Genomic DNA, 19,660 nt, shown 5'->3' on the forward strand with positions numbered 1-19,660 from the left:
GAAGGCTCATGCGCCTTGGGAATAAAGGAGCCAATTTCATTGGAAATAAACTTTACATTTTTGGGGGATTTTTCCTTTATTCTATGTTAGTTTTGGGGAACCGTTAAACTCGCCGTTTGGTCAAGGTTAGAGAGAACAATGGTTTTTTTAGAAGGGATAGGATTATGGGAGCTTTCCGTTGATATTTAGCTAACGACAACCAGTAACGATACAAGGATTTCGAGAAGAAAAAAAGGTTGACAATCAAAATGACAAGAGGGAGGTCGCTAGACTTTCAATCAATGGTTACTAATTCATGTTGTCACAAAAAGTAATGCAACGCTATTTTCGTGATGCATTTTACATTTTTTTTAAATTTTCAATAAGAACATAAGCTTTAAAATATGTTTGCCGTCATAAAAGTGAGTGATACGGTGATTAATGGGGTAAAGAAGGAATGCCAACCATCACTTCAGGATCTTCAAGTTTTGAATGTTGTGTGATTCTATAAGCCTTTTTATCATCATGGTGGTAATACAAAGTACATGTTAAAAAGGTTATAGCATTTAAAGAGTATGTTGTCACCACAAAACTTCATAAAATATCACTTGTTATACTGATCCACCAAAATACCTGCCCTTTGTTTACGTAGTTTCCGTGAGCTGAGAAACGGGCTTTGTTCCAGTAGAGACGTTACATCAAGAAGAATAATGAAAATATATACACCCTATATTATCATTTCATTATGGTTACGTTTTTTGGGGTAATATTTGATCAAACGAAACTTATTTATCCACTTATGAAAGTCTTTAAAATTTTCGTAACGGGACACCATCTCTACGTACCCATTGTAACGCCTAAGATAACGCGTCGATCAAGGTAACCCATATGATGGAAGAAAGGTCTCCACGAGTACTAAGAGAATCCAGAAAATTATTTTTCTAAAGTTCGTAATAAATTCGTTATTACAACAAATGTGCTATTTTCGTAACGGGACACCATTAAATTGCGGCTATTGCAAAAAGTGCTTAAAACTTGTCAAAACCCATTTGTATGAAAAGTTATCTTTTGGTGTATAAAATATACATTATTGTACTACATTAACAAAAAATAGATATAATGTTTTCATACTTTAACATGCAAGCAGCCATATTTGAAAATTATCAATGAAAAATTTCATTTTTCTTACATAAAATGCTATTACTTCATCTAACTATTTAAATACGTTACCAGTCAAATTTTAAGTAAAACAAATGATTTTCCTAAGATTGAACCTACCGTTTTTCATATGCTGGAAAGCTTGGGGCAAAACAATCACTATGAAATTTCACACCCTTGGCGTAGAAGTGCGTGGAATGTGTCTATTACCACCGCGCTGTCTGGACGGTCGTTCGCTATGATGGCGATATCCGCCCCCATTCAGTGATTGTCTCACACAGTTGCTGGGTTGCGTCACAGTGGTTCAGGTTCAGCAGCGTTGCCTGTACTGTAACTTGTCAGCTGTGGCTCTTCTGAAGGCCGGTCACCTTAGGCCTCCGAAATAGTACTAGCTGATCCCACGTTCGGAGAATCTGGTCCTATAAACATGTGTTGGGTATCTCAGCGCAGCGGACAAGAACAACCGAGGCGATCAACCGGTTAATTGATTACCGTCCCGCGATATGTGATTCGTCGGAAGTAAACTACACGGACTACGGTTTCAACATCGTCTATTTACATTGATGGATTAGTACGGACTGAAATATACATCACACAAGTTCATAACATGTCAGCGATTACGCTTCGTCAATCAAACACATACATACTATAGTGGGTCATCGTTTATATGGAAAAATGAAAAATTCAATGGTATCCCATCAGATCAAAGCATTTTTGATCCCATTTTAGGACCCAAATAAGTGTGCAAAATTTGGGCACGATCGGTTATGTCTACGTTTTGCGCATCGCGTTTGAAGTTTGTATGGGGTTTTACATGGGAAAACACACTTTTTTGCATTTCTCTCACAACAAGCTCGAATTTTTCTAAAACCGTGTAACCGATAAAGTAAAAACATAGCCTAGGGCTAGGCCTAGGGTGTCCTGAAAAACTTTGTCGAAGACCACGAAGTGATCTGATGCTTATGAAAAAAGTTATAGCGTTGGCATTGCTTGGCGAAACAGCATGATTTTGTTGCTATTGTTATTCCTTTACATGTTAAAATATAAACACATGCATGCGGTTCGTTGGTTATAACTATTTTCACAAGCATCGGATCACTTTGCGGTCTTCAACAAAGTTTTTCAGAACACCCTAGGCTATCATTTTACAGTATCGGTTAAAAAATTTCAGACAAACTTTTTCAACTTATGGCTAAAATGCAAAAAAGTATGTTTTCCCATACAAAATCCCATACAAATTTCAATTGCAATGCGCAAAGTGTAGACGCAACCGATCGTGCTAAAATTTTGCACAGACACTCAGGACCTGAAACGGAACCAAAAAAGCTTTGATCTAAGAAAACGGTTCCGATGACCCACACTAATACATACACACTACAGAGTGGCAACGTAGAAATGATACACTCGAAAACTGATGCAAAATTCAAACAGGATTATATTTATCTGCAAATTCATTTTTAATAACACATCAAACTATTAAACTTACTTTGTTTTGAATTACGGCCGGCAGATGCTTCTCGAAGTTACTACAAGTCGCACGCACCTCTTCGTCCGGCATTTCATCCCAAATTTTTACCAAACAGTTTTTAAAGGTATCCAAAACCAAGTTATTCGTGTCGCCCAGGTTCCCTAGCATGTATTTCCATGTACAAAAGTCTAGTGGTTTCGAATCGGGAGACGAAACCAGCTATTCCGATGAGCTGATGAAGCACGGTAAATTTTGCTTGCATCACTGTTCAACAACCACTGCCTTATGCGTCGGTCTGAGTCCTGCTGGAAACAAAAACTTTCTTTTCCAAACAGTTTCTTGGCACTGGGCAATAGATGATCTTTGATGGCGTGTTGTAAAAAGTACTCTTTGTTGACATTTATGCCCCTATCGATGAACAACAATGGTAATTGGCCTTTTGTTGATATGGCGCCCCAAACCATCACCGCTGCAGCACTTCGATATCGTTGAACCTCTCGTTTGTCGGCAGGAATTTCACGAAGACTTGCTTTATACACACGATCATTTTGTTTATTCAGAGACGCTTCCAAAGTAAAAAAAAATCGTCCGAAAAAAAATGTTTTGAGCAGCGTGCGTCTTGAGCAGAACGCGAGATCTGGCAACCCTGTCGGAAATATTCATCAGAGTCCTTTGTATCTTAAAAACCCCATATCTAAGATCCCGTTTCCTCAAGCACACTTGTTTTCAATGCAATAACATGAATGGCAACGTATGGCTCCCAAACTAGTGTATCACTTTCACGTTGCCACCCTGTACATCTGTCATATAACTAACATTCATCCTAGGCTGACCAGATTTGTCCCGTTTAAATACGGGACATATGTTGAAAGCTCTACATAAAGTAAATCGATGTCCATAACACAAAGTGGATGTTGTAAACAATGCCATTCGAGATTGAAATAGTGAAAAAAAATGGCCAGAAGGATACACAACGAATGAGAGGCGAGCATTAGAAAAATCAACTGTCCCGTTAGATACGGAACGGATGGTCAGCCTAATTCATCCTCACCAGGGGGCTGTCACTACTCTACTCCAACAACATGATCATCGGGGCGGAGTACTACTTCGACTTACTGCGGACCGAAAGAAGAAAGTTGTGCATTAGCGGACCATCGTTGCCAGACACAGTTTTTGGCAGGGTCTTGTCCCGAAGGATTCCAGAAATGATAAGCTCGCTACCCATATGCTACGTGTGTTCGTCGATTAACTCCAAGAAATGATCGCCAGCCTCTGGGACTTGGAAACCTGTAATGTCAGCGGGACCCATTTGTTGGAAGAAACAACCTGCGAAGAATGATTCAACAAGACAACGGTTCGTGACGAAGAAGGCCGGTTTGTAGTGAGCCTGCCAAAGAAGGAGCACATTCTGGATCGATTTGGAGAGTTTCGCGCAATAGCCATGAAGCGATTTATCAGCTTGGAGAAGCAGTTCAGCCTGAACGCCGAACTCAAGGATTCCCACAAGACGTTTCTCCGCGAATAGATCCTAATGGGTCACATGAGAGTTGTCGACGGAGAGCAAGCCATCGGAGATCCGATGTACTACTTATCACATCACGCAGTGTTGCGATCGGTCAGCATAGGGTTGTGTTTGACGCGTCGTGTCAGACTTCAAACGGAATCTCGCTCAACGACGCTTTGACGTTGAAGCCGGTAGTTCACAACGATCTGATATCCATGATGATTCTCCGATTCAGCCAGCACCGGATCACCATCATCGCCGTTGTACCCAAAATGTATCAAATGGTCCGAGTACCAGAGCAAGATCAACATCTATAGCATGTCCTTTGTTGAGTCACGCTGGAGGAACCGGTGAAGACGTTTGACTGCTCACGGTCACGTACGTTGAAAGGATAGTTAACGGACTTATTTACGTCTCGCTCCGCTGTAAAAGCCCTCATCTTGACCCCTTCACCAAGGACCTCTTCCTCTGGAATTTTGTAGGCGACGCCCTTGCGTTCCTTGTCGCGCTTGAACTCGAGAATTATTTCGCCTGTACAAGTACGTCTAATACTGCGTAAATCAGCTCCCAGATTCACGAGCTTGGCGTCCGTTCTCATTGCCTTCCAGATTTTGGAGTACTTGGACTCTTCCGTATTGATGACGAGCGCGTCACCCTTCTATGGTTCAGGGGGCGTCCCCCCTATGACCTGCCTTTACCTGTGGTGGTTTAGGACCTAATCATAGTCACCAGCCCCTGTTTCCGTCGATCCGAGACAGGCCGGTCTTTTCAGGCCAACCCTTTCTATCTTTCCGGGACGCCTGGCTGGGGTCCGATTTACCGGCATTACTGCCGACTTTCGGGGTTAACAACCTCCTAGCCTTTTGATCGCCGCCTGCCAGCTCCTCGCCTCACGGCTGCCTTACATGCTTCTGCGATTGCTTGTCATAAATAATCATGTCCGGCGATTTCCCTGGCCTAGACTTATGGCGAATGCGAAGGCCTTCATCTGGATAGACTTCAGCTCAGTACCTTAAATTTCACGAGTTCTGTCGCTGTCACAGTTGCCATGAGTTTGAACAGATGCCCCCACAGGCCCCATTAACGATTGTACAACTTTTTCATCCTCTCGATCACTTATGCTTCGGCACGGGTCGCTTGACACCAGGAATTAGGCTACCCCGTTAGTGGAATCTTACCACCGGAACAGGTCATCCGCAGTCCTATTTCAAGCCGGTAGCTACACAGCTGTGGAAACTGCCAATGAATTGGGAACATGATTTATAGTGTTGGGAAAGATGCGACAACGTGTGATCGGGTGGCAGTCAATCAACGCAAGGATGCGCCTGTTGAGAGTTAAGGCCCGTTTCTTCATCTACTGCATCATCAATGTGCACTACTCACACGAAGGGAGACCTGATGACGAGAAAGAAGCGTTCTACGCGCAGTTAGAGCAAACATACGATGGTTGCTCGCCGCGTGACGTGAAAATCGTTGTCGGCGACATGAACGGTAATCGGGCGAAACAACCTGCACCGCGTATCGCGTGATAACGGCCAGCGTTAACGGATGCAGCCAGCCGTAGTATGGTAATCCGAAGCACTTTCTTCACCCGCAAAGATATCCACAAAGTCTCCTGAACATCACCCTACAAACAGACAACCAAATCGACCACGTTCTAATCGACGGTGAATTCTTCTCGGATATAATCAATGCCCGCACATATCGCAGTGCGAATATAGATTCGCATCACTACCTAGTCGCTGTATGCATGCATACAAAATTTTCTACAGTAACTACCACGCGTCGAAGTCGAACGTCGTAACTCAACATCGAGCAGCTGCGTGACGTAGAAGTGACTCAAGACTACGCACAGCAGCTACCAGCGATCCTGCCAAAGGAAGATCCGCCATAGGTAGTACCTCGGCTGCAGCACTAGGCTTCACGACTCCGAATTACAGAAACGACTACTACGAACAGGCAGAACTCAGTCTTCCGGAGAAAGAAGCGCCAGCAGGAAGAACGAGATCGCGAAGCCATAATGGAAGAGCTGTACCGCGCTAATGATACGCGGAAGTTCTACGAGAAGCTGAACCGCTCGCGCAGAGGTATTGTGGCACATGCCGACGTGTGCCGAGGCAACCACGGGAATCTTCTCACAAGCGAGCGTGATGCGGTCGAGAGGTGGCGGCAGCCTTACGATCAGCACCTCAACAGCGACGATGCAAGCACCGAAGGTGGCGTGGTAACATATTTAGGAGTACGTGCATAGGACGAAAGATATCCAACACCTAACCTCCAAGACATTGAGGAGGAGGTTGGTCGGTTGAAAAACAACAAATCCGCTGGAGCAGATCAACTACCAAGCGAGCTCCTAAAATACGGTGGAGAAGTACTGGTGAGAGCACTACACTGGGTCATTACCAAGATTTGGGAGGAAGAAGTATTACCGAAGGAATGGATGGAAGGTATCGCGTGTCCATCTACAAAAAGGGCGACAAGTTGGATTGCAGAAGCTACCGCGCGATCACACTACTGAGCGCTGCCTACAAGATATACTCTCTCAAATTTTATGCCGCCGTCTATCACCGATTGCAAGCGAGTTCGTGGGTCAATATCAGGCTGGATGCGCTACAATGGACCAGATGTTCGCCATCCGCCAGGTGTTGCAGAAATGCCGCGAATACAACGTGCCCACACATCACTTGTTCGTCGATTTCAAATCGGCGTATGATAGAATCGATCGAGAACAGCTATGGCAGATTATGCACGAATACGGATTCCCGGATATGCTGGTACGATTGATCAAGGCGACCATGGATGTGCGTAGTTCGAGTATCAGGGATACTCTCGAGTCGAATTTCGCAGAGGGTTACGGCAAGGTTACGGTCGTTTACGGTCGTGCTTGGTGTTTAACTTTGCTTTAGAAGGTGTAATCAGGAGAGCGGGAATGGCAAAGGGCTCCAGGGAGAAATCACCGCGCCTGCCAACCCGAATTTCTATCGACGGTGATGAAATCAAGGCGGTTGAAGAATTGGGCTCACTGGTGACCGCCGACAACGACACCAGCAGAGAAATTCAGAGACGCATTGTGACAGGAAATCCAGCTACCTTGGGCTCCACGGAACTCTACGATCAAACAAAGTTCGCCGGCTTTCGAAGTTAACTATCTACAAAACGCTGATTAGACCGGTAGTCCTCTATGGGCATGAGGCATGGACTATACGTGCAGTGGACTAACACACCCTTGGAGTTTTCGAACGGAATGTGTTGCGTACCATCTACACGGCGGTGTCTAGATGGAGGACCGGACTTGGAGGCCTTAGTCTTACCCATCAGACTCGTAAGTAAAGGTAAGTGAGACAAGCTCGAAGATATTTTCCTCGGATAAGAGACGAATGGCCAACCGAACCCTCTTCAAAATCAATACACACACGAAAATACTCAAGGTAATTTTCATTACGAAAAAAAACAATTGGCCAATCAGGAATCAAGGATGCCGCCATCGTCAGCATGATCTTTTCAAATATCCACGGCTTCGGCTGGACCCGGTTTTATATCTCTATTCAGTGCAAATGTTATTCACAGATTACATTTCGCAGGTGAATTATTGCCTCTGAAGCTATAACAAGATAGAAAAAGAAGACATAAAAAGAGTTATAGCTCAAAAGCAATTATTAAAACAAATCTTTTATACTAAGCTTCCAGCTAACTCTGATGGGTTGCTCTGCATCTGCCTGCACTCGAGTTTTTTTTCTAATCTAATAACTTTTTCCCATTTCCAACAATGAACACACACAAAGCGTGTTAGAGAAACATTGTACCATGCACCGAAACCAATCCACTCGCTTCCGGCATACATACCGCTTGTGCAGCGCCAACCGACGCCATATGCATATGTACCAAGTTGTAGAGAATCGCACCGCGAAAACTAACCACTTTTGTTGTTTTTCCTCTCCATTTCCATTTTTCTGCCGCCGCCGTACGCGCGACCAAACACAGCTGGTTGCCGTTCAACATGTGGACGTCTGCATGTTTAGCAACGGGAAGTTCAAAAACGTTGTCGCCGAGGTGGACGTCAGCAAGCACATCGGACCGGGAGACACCCTGCATGCCTCGTACTCGCTGCTTCCGGTTAGAGGTGAGTCTTGCTAGCCGCACTTGTTTTGTGTATTGATTGTTGAACTTACAGTAATTCTTCCGTGTGGAATGTTTTCGTTTTATAAGTTGGAAAGACCTACTTTAGGGGCTTTCAAAACACTAAAAGTAACTTAACAATAATTGCTGAACAGCACCAACAATTTATCCGTTATATTAGTTCGAAAAATGGACGTGGTAAAAAAACACCTCTTAACAAGGATAGCAGATGGATCAACAACCAAGCGTCTCCATTTGTTTCTCAATGTTTAGATAAAAAAATCACTGGAAAACTTTTGCACTGTCAGCAAGTATTATAACAAAAAGAAAGTAAACAATCGATGTCGTAACCGCTTTGTTTTCGAATAGAATGACCTTATTATTTCTATTCGTTGAAAGTTTAAACTGAGCAATTTTTGGAAAAAAAATAAGCTAAAAATACACAGCGGATATTTTGGCGCCAACAACCCTTTCGAGTATAATTATTCTTGGAAATAACACCTTAATTCAATATTGTGGATAAATTAGTTTTTATTACTTGTGAGAAGGATGGAATACAGATTTGGAAAAAGGTGTTGCTCTCAAAAGGAATTAAGGTTTATTAACAAAGTGTTTTATTTTTGTCCCAAAAGTTTCGATTTATTCGAATTGTAAGAACTTTTAAAAAGTACAAAATATGAAAAAAACAGGTGATGGGTGTATCCAACCGTATCACTGAAATACGTCCTACATGGAAGGAATAATGTAGGAAATTTTGTTTGCTTAGTTTCAATAGCATACACATGTACTGTTCATGAAATCCCCTTGGTAGTCAAAGTTAGAACAATAAATGTTGGAGTTATGTTGTGTTTCTTACTGAAATTGCGTTTGTTAGTTGCAAGTTTTGATTCAGTATGGCATTCAAAGTACTCGTAGCGAAACTATGGCAAGGGATTCAACTCAACCTATTACTCATGCAAATTATAACATTATTTGGTTTATATTTATATCGTTAACGTTTAAACGCCCTCAATACAAGTTTAAGTTGGAAAGGGATAGAGTCTAAATATGGGTAACTAAGAAGATCTCTCTTAAGTATACGTTATTGGATCTACTACAAGCATGACTAGTGATCATTTCAAGCACTATGAGCAAGTTCATGTTCTAACAGCCTCAAGCAACTATGTTCGGTCAAGTAGTAAGTTTAGTTACTGATTAAGGTGTACAAGAACTTCCTGTTTATACCACTAAGTGGTCACACAAATGTTCAAATTTCGACTGCTATTTCCACAGCTAGTTAGCTATAATTGGTAAAAATTTGGGCTTGATTGATTAAATTTTCATCAAGATAGAGCACTTCTAGTAAAATGCTACTTATTTAACTGCCGTTTATTGAACTGCTATAACTCAGGATTAAGTGAACCAAATTGAATGAAATTTTTAATAGGGAAGGAAAAATATTGCAGCTTGTTGAATAGTTTTTTAGGAGTTCTAAATATGTGTAAGCTATTCCAAATTGGTGACTAGCGCCGCCTATTGATGGAATTTCTCATCAAATGGTTAATCAAATGTAAATCCTGAGTTTACCAAACTTCTTTTTCTTCTTCTTCTTGGCGTAACGTCCTCACTGGGACAAAGCCTGCTTCTCAGCTTAGTGTTCAATGAGCACTTCCACAGTTTTTAACTGAGAGCTTCCTCTGCCAATGACCATTTTGCATGTGTATATCGTGTGGCAGGCACGAAGATACTCTATGCCCAAGGAAGTCAAGTAAATTTCCTTTACGAAAAGATCCTGGACCGACCGGGAATCGAACCCGTCACCCTCAGCATGGTCATGCTGAATACCCGTGCGTTTACCGCCTCGGCTATATGGGCCCTAAGAGTTTACCAAACAGCTATGCTGAAAAAAAACAAAACCTCTTCGAAACCGCTTAAAATGATAAATGATACTGATACTCCTCTGAAATCCTCCCTAAAATCCTTAGCACACTCTGAAACGTCGCTAGATTCTCCTGAAACCTCATGGAATTTTAAACGCTTCTGACACTCCCTTGAAATCTCCCAAAACTACCTAAATTCCTCCTAAAATCACTGCTACACTCCTGAAGCCTCTTGAGTTCCCATGAAACGCCACAGTCAACAGTTATGACACGCTCCTGAATCGCTTCTGAAGCCCCTTGAAACGCCCTGAAACCACTTCGAAGGAAGGGCGTAAACCTCCTGCGACGATCCATTGAGAAACCTAAGGATCTCACCGAAACTACCTAGAACATTTCTTAGACACTCGCGAACCCCATTAAATGGTCTAAAAACCCTAAGACACCCAATTGAAACGCTTCTGAAACCCCTTGAAATGCACATGCATTCGAAATACGAAATACGAAATACGACTGAAACTCATCAGATCTCTAAAACGCTCCAGAAACAATCTTGTGTAGAGCCAAGCACAAAGAGTGTGCATACGACAGAGCGCGAGATACAAAAGATAAGACCAGTGCACGGCAAAGCAAGAGTGCAACACACAACCAATTGCACGTAGTCCAATCGAGTTGGTTGTGCTGTTTCGTAGCGTGTGCGACGCGTAGAGATTCGAGCTGCACCCTATCTCTGACTACCATGCGCCTCCATCAATTTAAAGTGACTGCAACATGCCTTGCCTACACTAACGAGCCTGGATAAAACAAAGAGGAGAAACGTCAAAATTGGAACAGTCGATTTGCTGTCATCCTCATAGTTCCAATCGAGCAAGAGACTCGAGACACTTTAGCCTACACCGTTAAAAATCTGCACACTGATACTCACCATCAATTGACACTCCAAGTGATTTGAAGAAGCTTGCCCTCTGCGGTCTGTGAAGACCACAAGAGGAACCCCTTGGAGGAACTCTGATCTGGCGAAGCTCAGGAAACAATGTAGAAAAATGTGGAACAGACTACGTTCGGCTGGATCGGAGGCTTTCAGGTCAGCTCGCAAGGCCTACCAGAAAGCTCTTCGGTCTGCTGAACGATCCGGCTGGAAAAACCTTTGTACAAATGTTTTCAGTCTGAGCGAAGCCAGTCGATTGAACAAAATCCTTGCAAAATCTAAGGATTTTCAAGTGAACGAACTTCGTTTGCCAAATGGTGATTTCACTTCCTCTGATGAGGAAGTTTTGGAATGTTTATTCAGTACACACTTCCTCGGATGTGTGGATATTACATCTTCGGATGAACCTGATGTCTTTTCTTGTAGTTATGATTCTTTAGCTTCGGCTCGGAGTATCATAACTTTAGAATCGATTGCATGGGCACTTAATAGCTTTGCTCTTTTCAAATCTCCTGGGGCAGATGGGATTTATCCTATTTTGCTGCAGAAGGGATTTGATCATTTCAAACATGTTTTGAAAAAACTACTTGTTTGCAGTTTTGCTATAGGGTATATTCCCAAATCCTGGCTGGATATTACTGTAAAGTTTATTCCTAAAGTGGGTCGCACGTCGTATAAAGAAGCAAAGAGCTTCAGACCTATCAGTTTGACCTCTTTTCTTCTGAAATGCTTAGAACGCATTGTCGATCATCACATTCGTGATGTTCATCTGGCCAATGTGCATCTTCATGTGAACCAACATGCCTACCAATCTGGAAAGTCCACTGTGACTCTTTTACACAAAGTTGTTTACGATATCGAGAAGGTATTCACTCAAAAGCAATCCTGCTTGGGTGTTTTCTTAGATATCGAGGGTGCCTTTGACAACGTGCCTTTCGATGCCATATTGGAAGCCGCACGGGGTCATGATATATCACCTATGATTTCCAATTGGATTCACCAAATGCTCAAAAACCGACATCTCTTCTCGACATTGCGTCAAGCCTTCTCGACATTGCGTCAAGCAGTGATTAGGAGTGTTTGTGGTTGCCCCCAAGGGGGAGTCTTATCCCCACTTTTGTGGAATCTCGTAGCAGATACGCTATTGAGGCAACTCAATAATAGCGGTTTTCCTACTTATGATTTTGCCGACGGCTACCTAACATTGTTAGTCGGTATGTGCATCAGCACACTTTTCGACCTGATGCAAAACGCTCTTCAGGTAGTTGAGGGTTGGTGTCGCCAATATGGCCTTTCGGTAAATCCGAGTAAAACATCTATTGTTCTTTTCGCGGAAAAGCGAAACCGTAATGATGTTCGACCTTTACGTCTCTTTGATTCTGAAATCAATGTGACTGAACAGGTAAAGTACGTTGGAGTCATTCTTGATTCCAAGCTTTCCTGGACACCTCATGTTGAGTTCATAATCAAGAAATCTTGTATGGCCTTCGGGAAATGCCGGCGAACCTTTGGTACAACTTGGGGTCTTAAACCCAAGTATATCAAATGGATTTACACAACTGTTGTTCGTCCAATATTGGCTTATGGATGTCTTGTATGGTGGCAAAAGGGCGAAGTGAGAACGGTCCAATCAAAGTTAGGCCATCTCCAAAGGATATACTTAATGGCGATGTCTGGAGCGTTCTCTTCAACACACACATCGTTGTTTCCACTTTTGGTGAATTGGGACAAAGTTGTCCTTGCTCCAAGTGATCTTACAATTGCTTGTAGTTTTCCATATAGGACATTTTCCACGAAATTCCCTTCCCGGGAAGAGTGGACATCTGGTTATCTGGAAAGAAGTATTTCAGACGGCATCGTATGTTACACTGATGGCTCCCTTCTCGAAGGTCGAGCAGGTGCTGGTGTTTATTCACGTGAGCTAAGGCTGCATCAGTCTTATTCACTTGATAGACCACCGTTTTTCAGGCCGAAATCTTTGCTCTTATGTGCGGAGTGCAATCAGCACTTCAGCAGCACGTAATGGGCAAAGTAATATACTTCTGTTCAGATAGCCAGGCTGCAATTGCGTCGGTCAACTCCAGGTCGAAGATACCCGGGTAGAGGTGAAATACTGACTATCAAAACGTGATATTAATTTGATTGATATAAGAGATAAAAGATCTGAAAATAATATCTGAAAAATGTTCCTGGAACATCTGAACAATATCAAAATTTGATATTTTAAGATCAAACGAATAGCTCGCTGCTATTGGTCAGATCTTACAAAATCTAAATATGATATGATGATGATGTTCCAGGAGTAAATTTTTGATTTTATGCTTTGATCTTTTATCTCTTATGTCAATCAAACCCATTTCACTTTTTGATCTCCATATCAAAATATGCTATTATTGAGCTCTTTTCCTCTACTCGGGTATTAGTTATCACTTGTCGAACTCACATCGAGGAGCTGAATTCAGCAAATGCTGTTCACCTTTTGTATGGGTACCTGGCCATTCTTCCATCGCTGGAAATGAATTGGCTGTTGAGTTAGCTCGCACTGGAGCATCACATGACTTCATTGGCCCTGAGCCAGCTATTCCGGTATCCAAGTGTTGGGTAAAGCTTCAGATTGACACCTGGGCTGCCACTCAGCACAAACAATACTGGAATAGTTTGAAGTCATGTCGTCAAACAAAATTGTATTATACTGAGGCATCTCTAGGGGTGGCGAAGTATCTAACAAATCTGTCTAAGCAGAATTGCAGCATGCTGGTCAAAGCATTGACTGGCCACTGCCGACTCAGTTATCACATGGTGAATATTCAGCAAGCTGATTCATTTACCTGTGATAGCTGTGAATCCGATTATGGAACTTCGTATCATTTAATATGTAACTGTCCAGTTTTTGCGCAACTACGTTTCCGAGTACTCGGAAAACACTTATTAAGTGAAACTGACTTCAGAAACCTGAATCTTCAGGACGTTCTGTTGTTCTTGACCCGCTGTGGTAAAGAACTATAGTCTCTCTTTACGCTTTATGCGTTATCACAGTGTCCTTCTCAGGGCGCTGTTTGAACCCATTGTGGTACGCTAATGCGTTATACCGTCTTACCCCTCTGGTTCGACACGTTTTAATACGACACTTTTTAATTCGTACCCCGCTTATACGACACATGTCGAATTAAAAAGTGTTCAAATGTCACAACGATGTACACTGTAAATGCAAAACAGTTTGATATTGCGCTTATACTCGCACCCGCAGCAACTCCTCTTGCAGCCGCAAATTTCGGAAGTTCTGAGTTAGTGCTATTCAACACCCAAACCGCCTGGAGACCAACCGGAATGAACTGAGGATGGCAACAATCGTAGAAAGAACGAGCTTTTAATTCGCGCCACCGCAATATTTGATGAAATTATATTTCATAACAAATCCGGAAATCAAAACAAAAACAAAAATAGAGTTACCAAATTTCAATGAGCATGGTGGTGTAGGGTGACCAGTTTGTCGAATTAAAAGTTTACCCCGGTTATACGACAACAGTCGGTGTCGTATTAGCGGGGTAATACGGTAGTATATTTTATGAGGCAAGTCAAACGACAGAAGTCTGCGCTCTGATGTTTACTAGAGTGACTGGAAGGGAGAGTGGCGTCATGTTCCAATTTTGACAGGTCCCCTGCTCGTTTGGAACGGAAATTTGTATAAATTTGACAGATGAACGCTGTTCCAATTTTGACATTGACGCCACTCTCCGTTCCAGTCACTCTAATGTTTACGTTTTCAATCATCATCTGATTGATGATGGTTAATTACTGCGCGCAGGCCAAGCGTAGCTTTTCAAACTGGCTAAAACGAAATTGAGTTTTTTTTTTATTCAAATTCTTTTCAGTTTCTAAACGAGTCAATCGCAACGAAAAAAATACCTAATAAATTATTGAGTTTTGTATTGATTCTTCGACTGCTTTTGAACCTTTTTTGGCCAAATTTCTCATTTCTCCAATTTGTCGAACTAGTGCCTTTCTAAAAATTACGCGACATTCCAGCAAAACAAATGTGCGTGGACTTCTGTCAGACGCCGCTGCTGCAATCAGCTGTTCTGAAACGTCTCGTAAAATGGCTTATTACAGTGTCCTTTTCAGGACGCTATGTGAACCCATTGTAGTACTCTTTTGCGAGTATGACGATCCAGGATCGTCGATCCTATTCCCTTACCTGTTCTTTCCCATGTCCAATCCTTTTTCCTTCCCTTCTCCGTCAGGTAAATGATGAATAGGCTCGTGTTCATGGCGATTGCACAAATTTCCCAAATGGAGGAGAACGTGCCTCTGGAGCCGACCTACTGATACCTGATGTATGAACGGATAGGCACTTGAAGTCGCACTAGATGCTGTATGCTCGATAACTGATAGCTTTTTAAATGAGCCTGTTAACAAGCAGTTGTCTGTCAAAAATAACCTAAAACTAACCTTACATAAACAAAACAAAATATAAAAATATCCTCTGGCTCTGGTCGTCAAAGCCAAGCTATTGAGTGGAAGCTGTACTATCCTATCAATTGAATGACATCCAAGGGCTCTTCAATATAAATGGAACATCCTATCAATTCGTTGTTGATAATGTTTTGTTTTAAACAATAAAAAAAAGTTTAGTTCTTAGTCCGGATTTGATACCAGTACCTTGAGCGCCATGATCTTCTGACTTACCACTACCCTACTCCGTTAGAAAGCTGCGATTCGAAGCCAAACCATTGCTTCTATATTTACATCTATGTCTAAAACAATCATTCCCATAACAACAACTCTAGATTGAGTTTAAATAAGGGCGAAAGTAACACGAGAGAGTTCTCTTCATCGACTCTCTCTTCTGCAAATTAAAGTGACAAGATGCAAATTCAATCGAACTTTTTTACACTTAGACGCTAGATTGCATCGCAACCTAGCGATTTATGACCAAAAAGTTCAACAATACTTGCATCTTGTCACTTTAATTTGAAGAAGAGAGAGTCGATGAAGAGAACTCTCTCATGTTACTTTCGCCCTTATTTAAACTCAATCTACAACTGTTTACTTCGGATCGTACTGCTTTGTAAGGTAACTGAGGGAATAACGCCCCACCCCGGGGGCAAAACGCCTTCACGCGATTTTATCATATGGATTACCAGCTTTTGCAAAAATTGCAACAGATGGCGCTAGTGAGCAGGAGTTTTTAACTTTTAAAATGTATGGAGAAATTCATAAAAATTAATTTCTTGACTCATTAAACAATTTATCGGAAAAAATATTTGGTACATGTTGTAGGCCATAATAATAGCCATCTACGGTACCAAATATTTTTTATCAAAATTTCGAAATATTTGAATTATTTGGAAAAATGTTCAAATTCCCATACATTATTTCGACCGATAACTTCTGCCTTGATATTGGTTGATCTTCGTTTGCCTATACATGGCATCGCAAGTATACATGGATTCGTGTTTACTCTTCTGTCAATTCGTGAACAGAAAAAAAATAAAAAAAAAAGTTTTCAGCCGCTTTGAGCTTGGTGCGGCAACTCGGAAGCAAAAATATGCGGTAAAAATTTAATTACTTTACATAAATAACATTTATTTCATTATGCAAACCATTTCAGGTTTAATAGTTCCTCCCACCGCAGCAGCGGTCAACAAATAGCCGTCGTTCGCAGTGTTAAATTGGGGGCACATGCAGGTATCGGTAGTCAGCGACGAGGCGTTCGGCAGCAGGTTTGTTTTTTCAGTTTTTCGTTCCAAAAAGTGTGTATAGTGACATCCGGATTTATTTAGGTTGACTTACCGAGGAGCTGCACGCAAGACGGAAGAAGATCATTCTGGAAAAGTAATCCGTATATCAAGAAACGGACCAGGCAGGATTCGAGGTTCAAGTTGGTGGCGATTCCATGATGATCTACCTCAAATTGAGATCCCTCCTGGCCATGGGCCTCCATCCGGTCGCGGGATACTATCACTCAATGTTCGGGATGCAAAACGTACTCGTACTACGACCCCTTCAACGTTGAGTATCAACGAGCATCATGATTTCCCTACCGTTCTGATCTGGTACCTCCTCGAAGAGAAACGGATCGCACCGGAGAAGTCCGACATGACATAACGGATACAGCCATCGGACCGTACGCCCGGATCAAGTAGAAGGTGAAAGGACTGGATTCCTAAAACCTCTTCTTCACCGGAGGCCTTGAGGCCCGTCGTGGTAAGTCAATTTGGGTTGCTAAATTTCATTCTTCATATGTCATTATTGGATTGGATGGGTGGAATCCAACCAGTGATTTGTTTGCATCCGGGCTTCGCCAGTTAATAACTTATTGCGGTTCCCTATGAGGATTCCTCCAGGAATTCGTTCCGTGAATCGTGTTGGAGTTTTCCCATCCACGGATTCCTCAAGCATATCCTTCCGTTAGAGATGGAGTTCCATTTGGGATCCTTCCAGGAATTCCTTCTGGGATATATCTAAGAGTTCTCCTGTAGGGGTTTCTCAAGGAGTTTTCTCAAGGTTCATTCGGGGTTTTCTTAAGGAGTTGCATCAGTTATTTTGAAGAATTCTTCAGGTTTTATTTTAGGGATTTATCCAGGAATTCATTCAGTGAATCCGCTTTGAATTCTTCAGATAATTCCTTCAGAAGTTTTAAGATTTTATCCATTATATCCAGGAATTTCTTAAGGAGTTCCGTAAAGAATCCTTTCATTGCTCCTTCATGGAGTGCTCCTGAGGTCCTTTCATGGTTGGAGTACTCCCTTCAGTTATGTATTCATCCAGAAGTTCCTTTAGTACCTAATTCCTTCCCTATTTTCCTAGTTTTCCCTAGTTTTCCTATGGAAAATGTGTCAAACTACTGTCACGCACACGCAAACGTATGCATTGTGTAATGTGTGGGGCACTTTAGTATGTTGCGTCGTACATAAGTTTGGGGTCACCTTCCAAATGAAATCTGAGTCGTATTTTTATTCAAACCGTCATTTTTTTGTACAACTCCAATTTCTTCCCTTGGAAAGGCAAGACAATGAAATAGTTATAGAATGTTTATAAACTAATTTCTTGACTTAGTTACACTCTTAAGGTAGAAAATGTATATACAATCCATACTAAATCAGCTAAGTTCGTTATATAAGGTGTGAAATAGAATGAGATGAAAATTACTGATCTGTGAATTCTACCCTACATAAATGTAAAGGTCATAACCAGAATTATACCATTAGCCCAAAACCCCAATGAATGCCTTTTCTCCGAGTAAACTAATGCTATCGAAATCGGGATTTGGGGTTCGGTGTATAGGTGCGTTACTGGAGTGGCCTTCGGGAAATAGTTATTTGAGATTTTGGAATAGAATTTTCAAAGCTACCCATCAGTACATCGATTAACAATTGATAAATAATTTAGGTAATAATTATTATAGATATTCAATTACACTAGTTTACAAAATAAAATGAAAGTCGTGAACTCTACTCACGGCTCTACTGTAATTTTTTTCCTTTGCGTTTTCGAACTCAGGGCATGATTCTACACCAAAAATGATCATCAGCTTACCGAGTTCAAAAATGCTGTAAGCTAGTGTTATTGAAGAAGAAGTACGTGACAAGTCAATCAAAATTATTATGTGGTTTATTAAGTAATTTATTTATTTATATACCATTTTCTACCTTAAGAGTGTAACTTAGTGTAGAACTAACACTAACAAAATGTTTGGGATAGGCAACTTTTTTTCCTTTCACAAAAAAAGTTCAACATGCTGTAACTTTTCATAGAGTGCATAAAAAAATCTCAAATTTTGTCTGTCAACCTATTATATGAGCTAGAGCGAGAACCGTTCTCGTAAAACACAATTTTTTAGACAACAAATTATCGAGCTGTCATCTCAGAGACCAGAAAACCGAATTGCATGAAATTTTGAGCGTTTATCAACAATATATTAATGCTGAACGTTGAAAAAAGTTAAGATAATTTGACATTTTCACCCATATAGAGGAAAAATTTAATGACATACGTCCAAAAATACATTTTTTCGAGAAAAATCAAAAAAGTGTCAATCCATCATAACTTTTTTCAACATTTGTAAAGTATGTACATATGTATAAAGTGTGGGCCTAACTTTATACAAAATTTCAAATCAATCGGTTTAAAGTTGATTTAGTTATAGCAGCAAGTGCCCAAATAGGTATACCTGCCCAAATGGTACAAGACCCTATGATAGTTCAAAAATTAATTGTCTAAAAATAGTGTTTTACGAGAACAGTTCTAGCTTCGCGAAAGATTAACCAATCGAGCTTAAATTTGTACCAATGATGTACATATAAAAGATTGACAAACACTCAAAATTTGAGAATTTTTGATGCACTCTATGAAAAGTTACAGCATGTTAATCTTTTTCGTGAGAGAAAAAAAGTTGCCTATCCCAAACATATTGGCCACCCTCTGTATGACGTAAAACGAGTATTTAAAATAAATATGATTAAATAAAAAATCCCTATTTTCACGCAACTCAAAAGCTTTGGGAAGGATTTGAGGCCTATAGGTTTCAAGAAACCTCCCATAGTGAAGACAATAAACTTGCCGATAATACCCTATGTTACCCAATATATTTTATGAATTTCTCAAGAAGTTCTATTTGGCATCTATCCAGGCATTTCTCCCGGAGTTCT

General features: G+C 41.3%; 1 protein-coding gene across 3 annotated transcripts in view; it reads left to right on the plus strand.

Moving 5' to 3' along the window:
* Positions 1 to 19,660, plus strand: part of LOC109431771 (uncharacterized) — a 436,488-nt gene that overhangs the window by 400,938 nt on the left and 15,890 nt on the right. For all 3 annotated transcript variants that reach the window (XM_062856052.1, XM_062856051.1, XM_062856053.1), the window contains one exon: positions 8,091 to 8,229. In XM_062856052.1, the coding sequence (XP_062712036.1) occupies positions 8,091 to 8,229 (139 nt within the window). The remainder of the gene's footprint in view (positions 1 to 8,090; positions 8,230 to 19,660) is intronic.

The sequence above is a fragment of the Aedes albopictus genome, chromosome 3 (assembly GCF_035046485.1).
Source record: "Aedes albopictus strain Foshan chromosome 3, AalbF5, whole genome shotgun sequence".
NCBI lineage: Eukaryota > Metazoa > Arthropoda > Insecta > Diptera > Culicidae > Aedes > Aedes albopictus.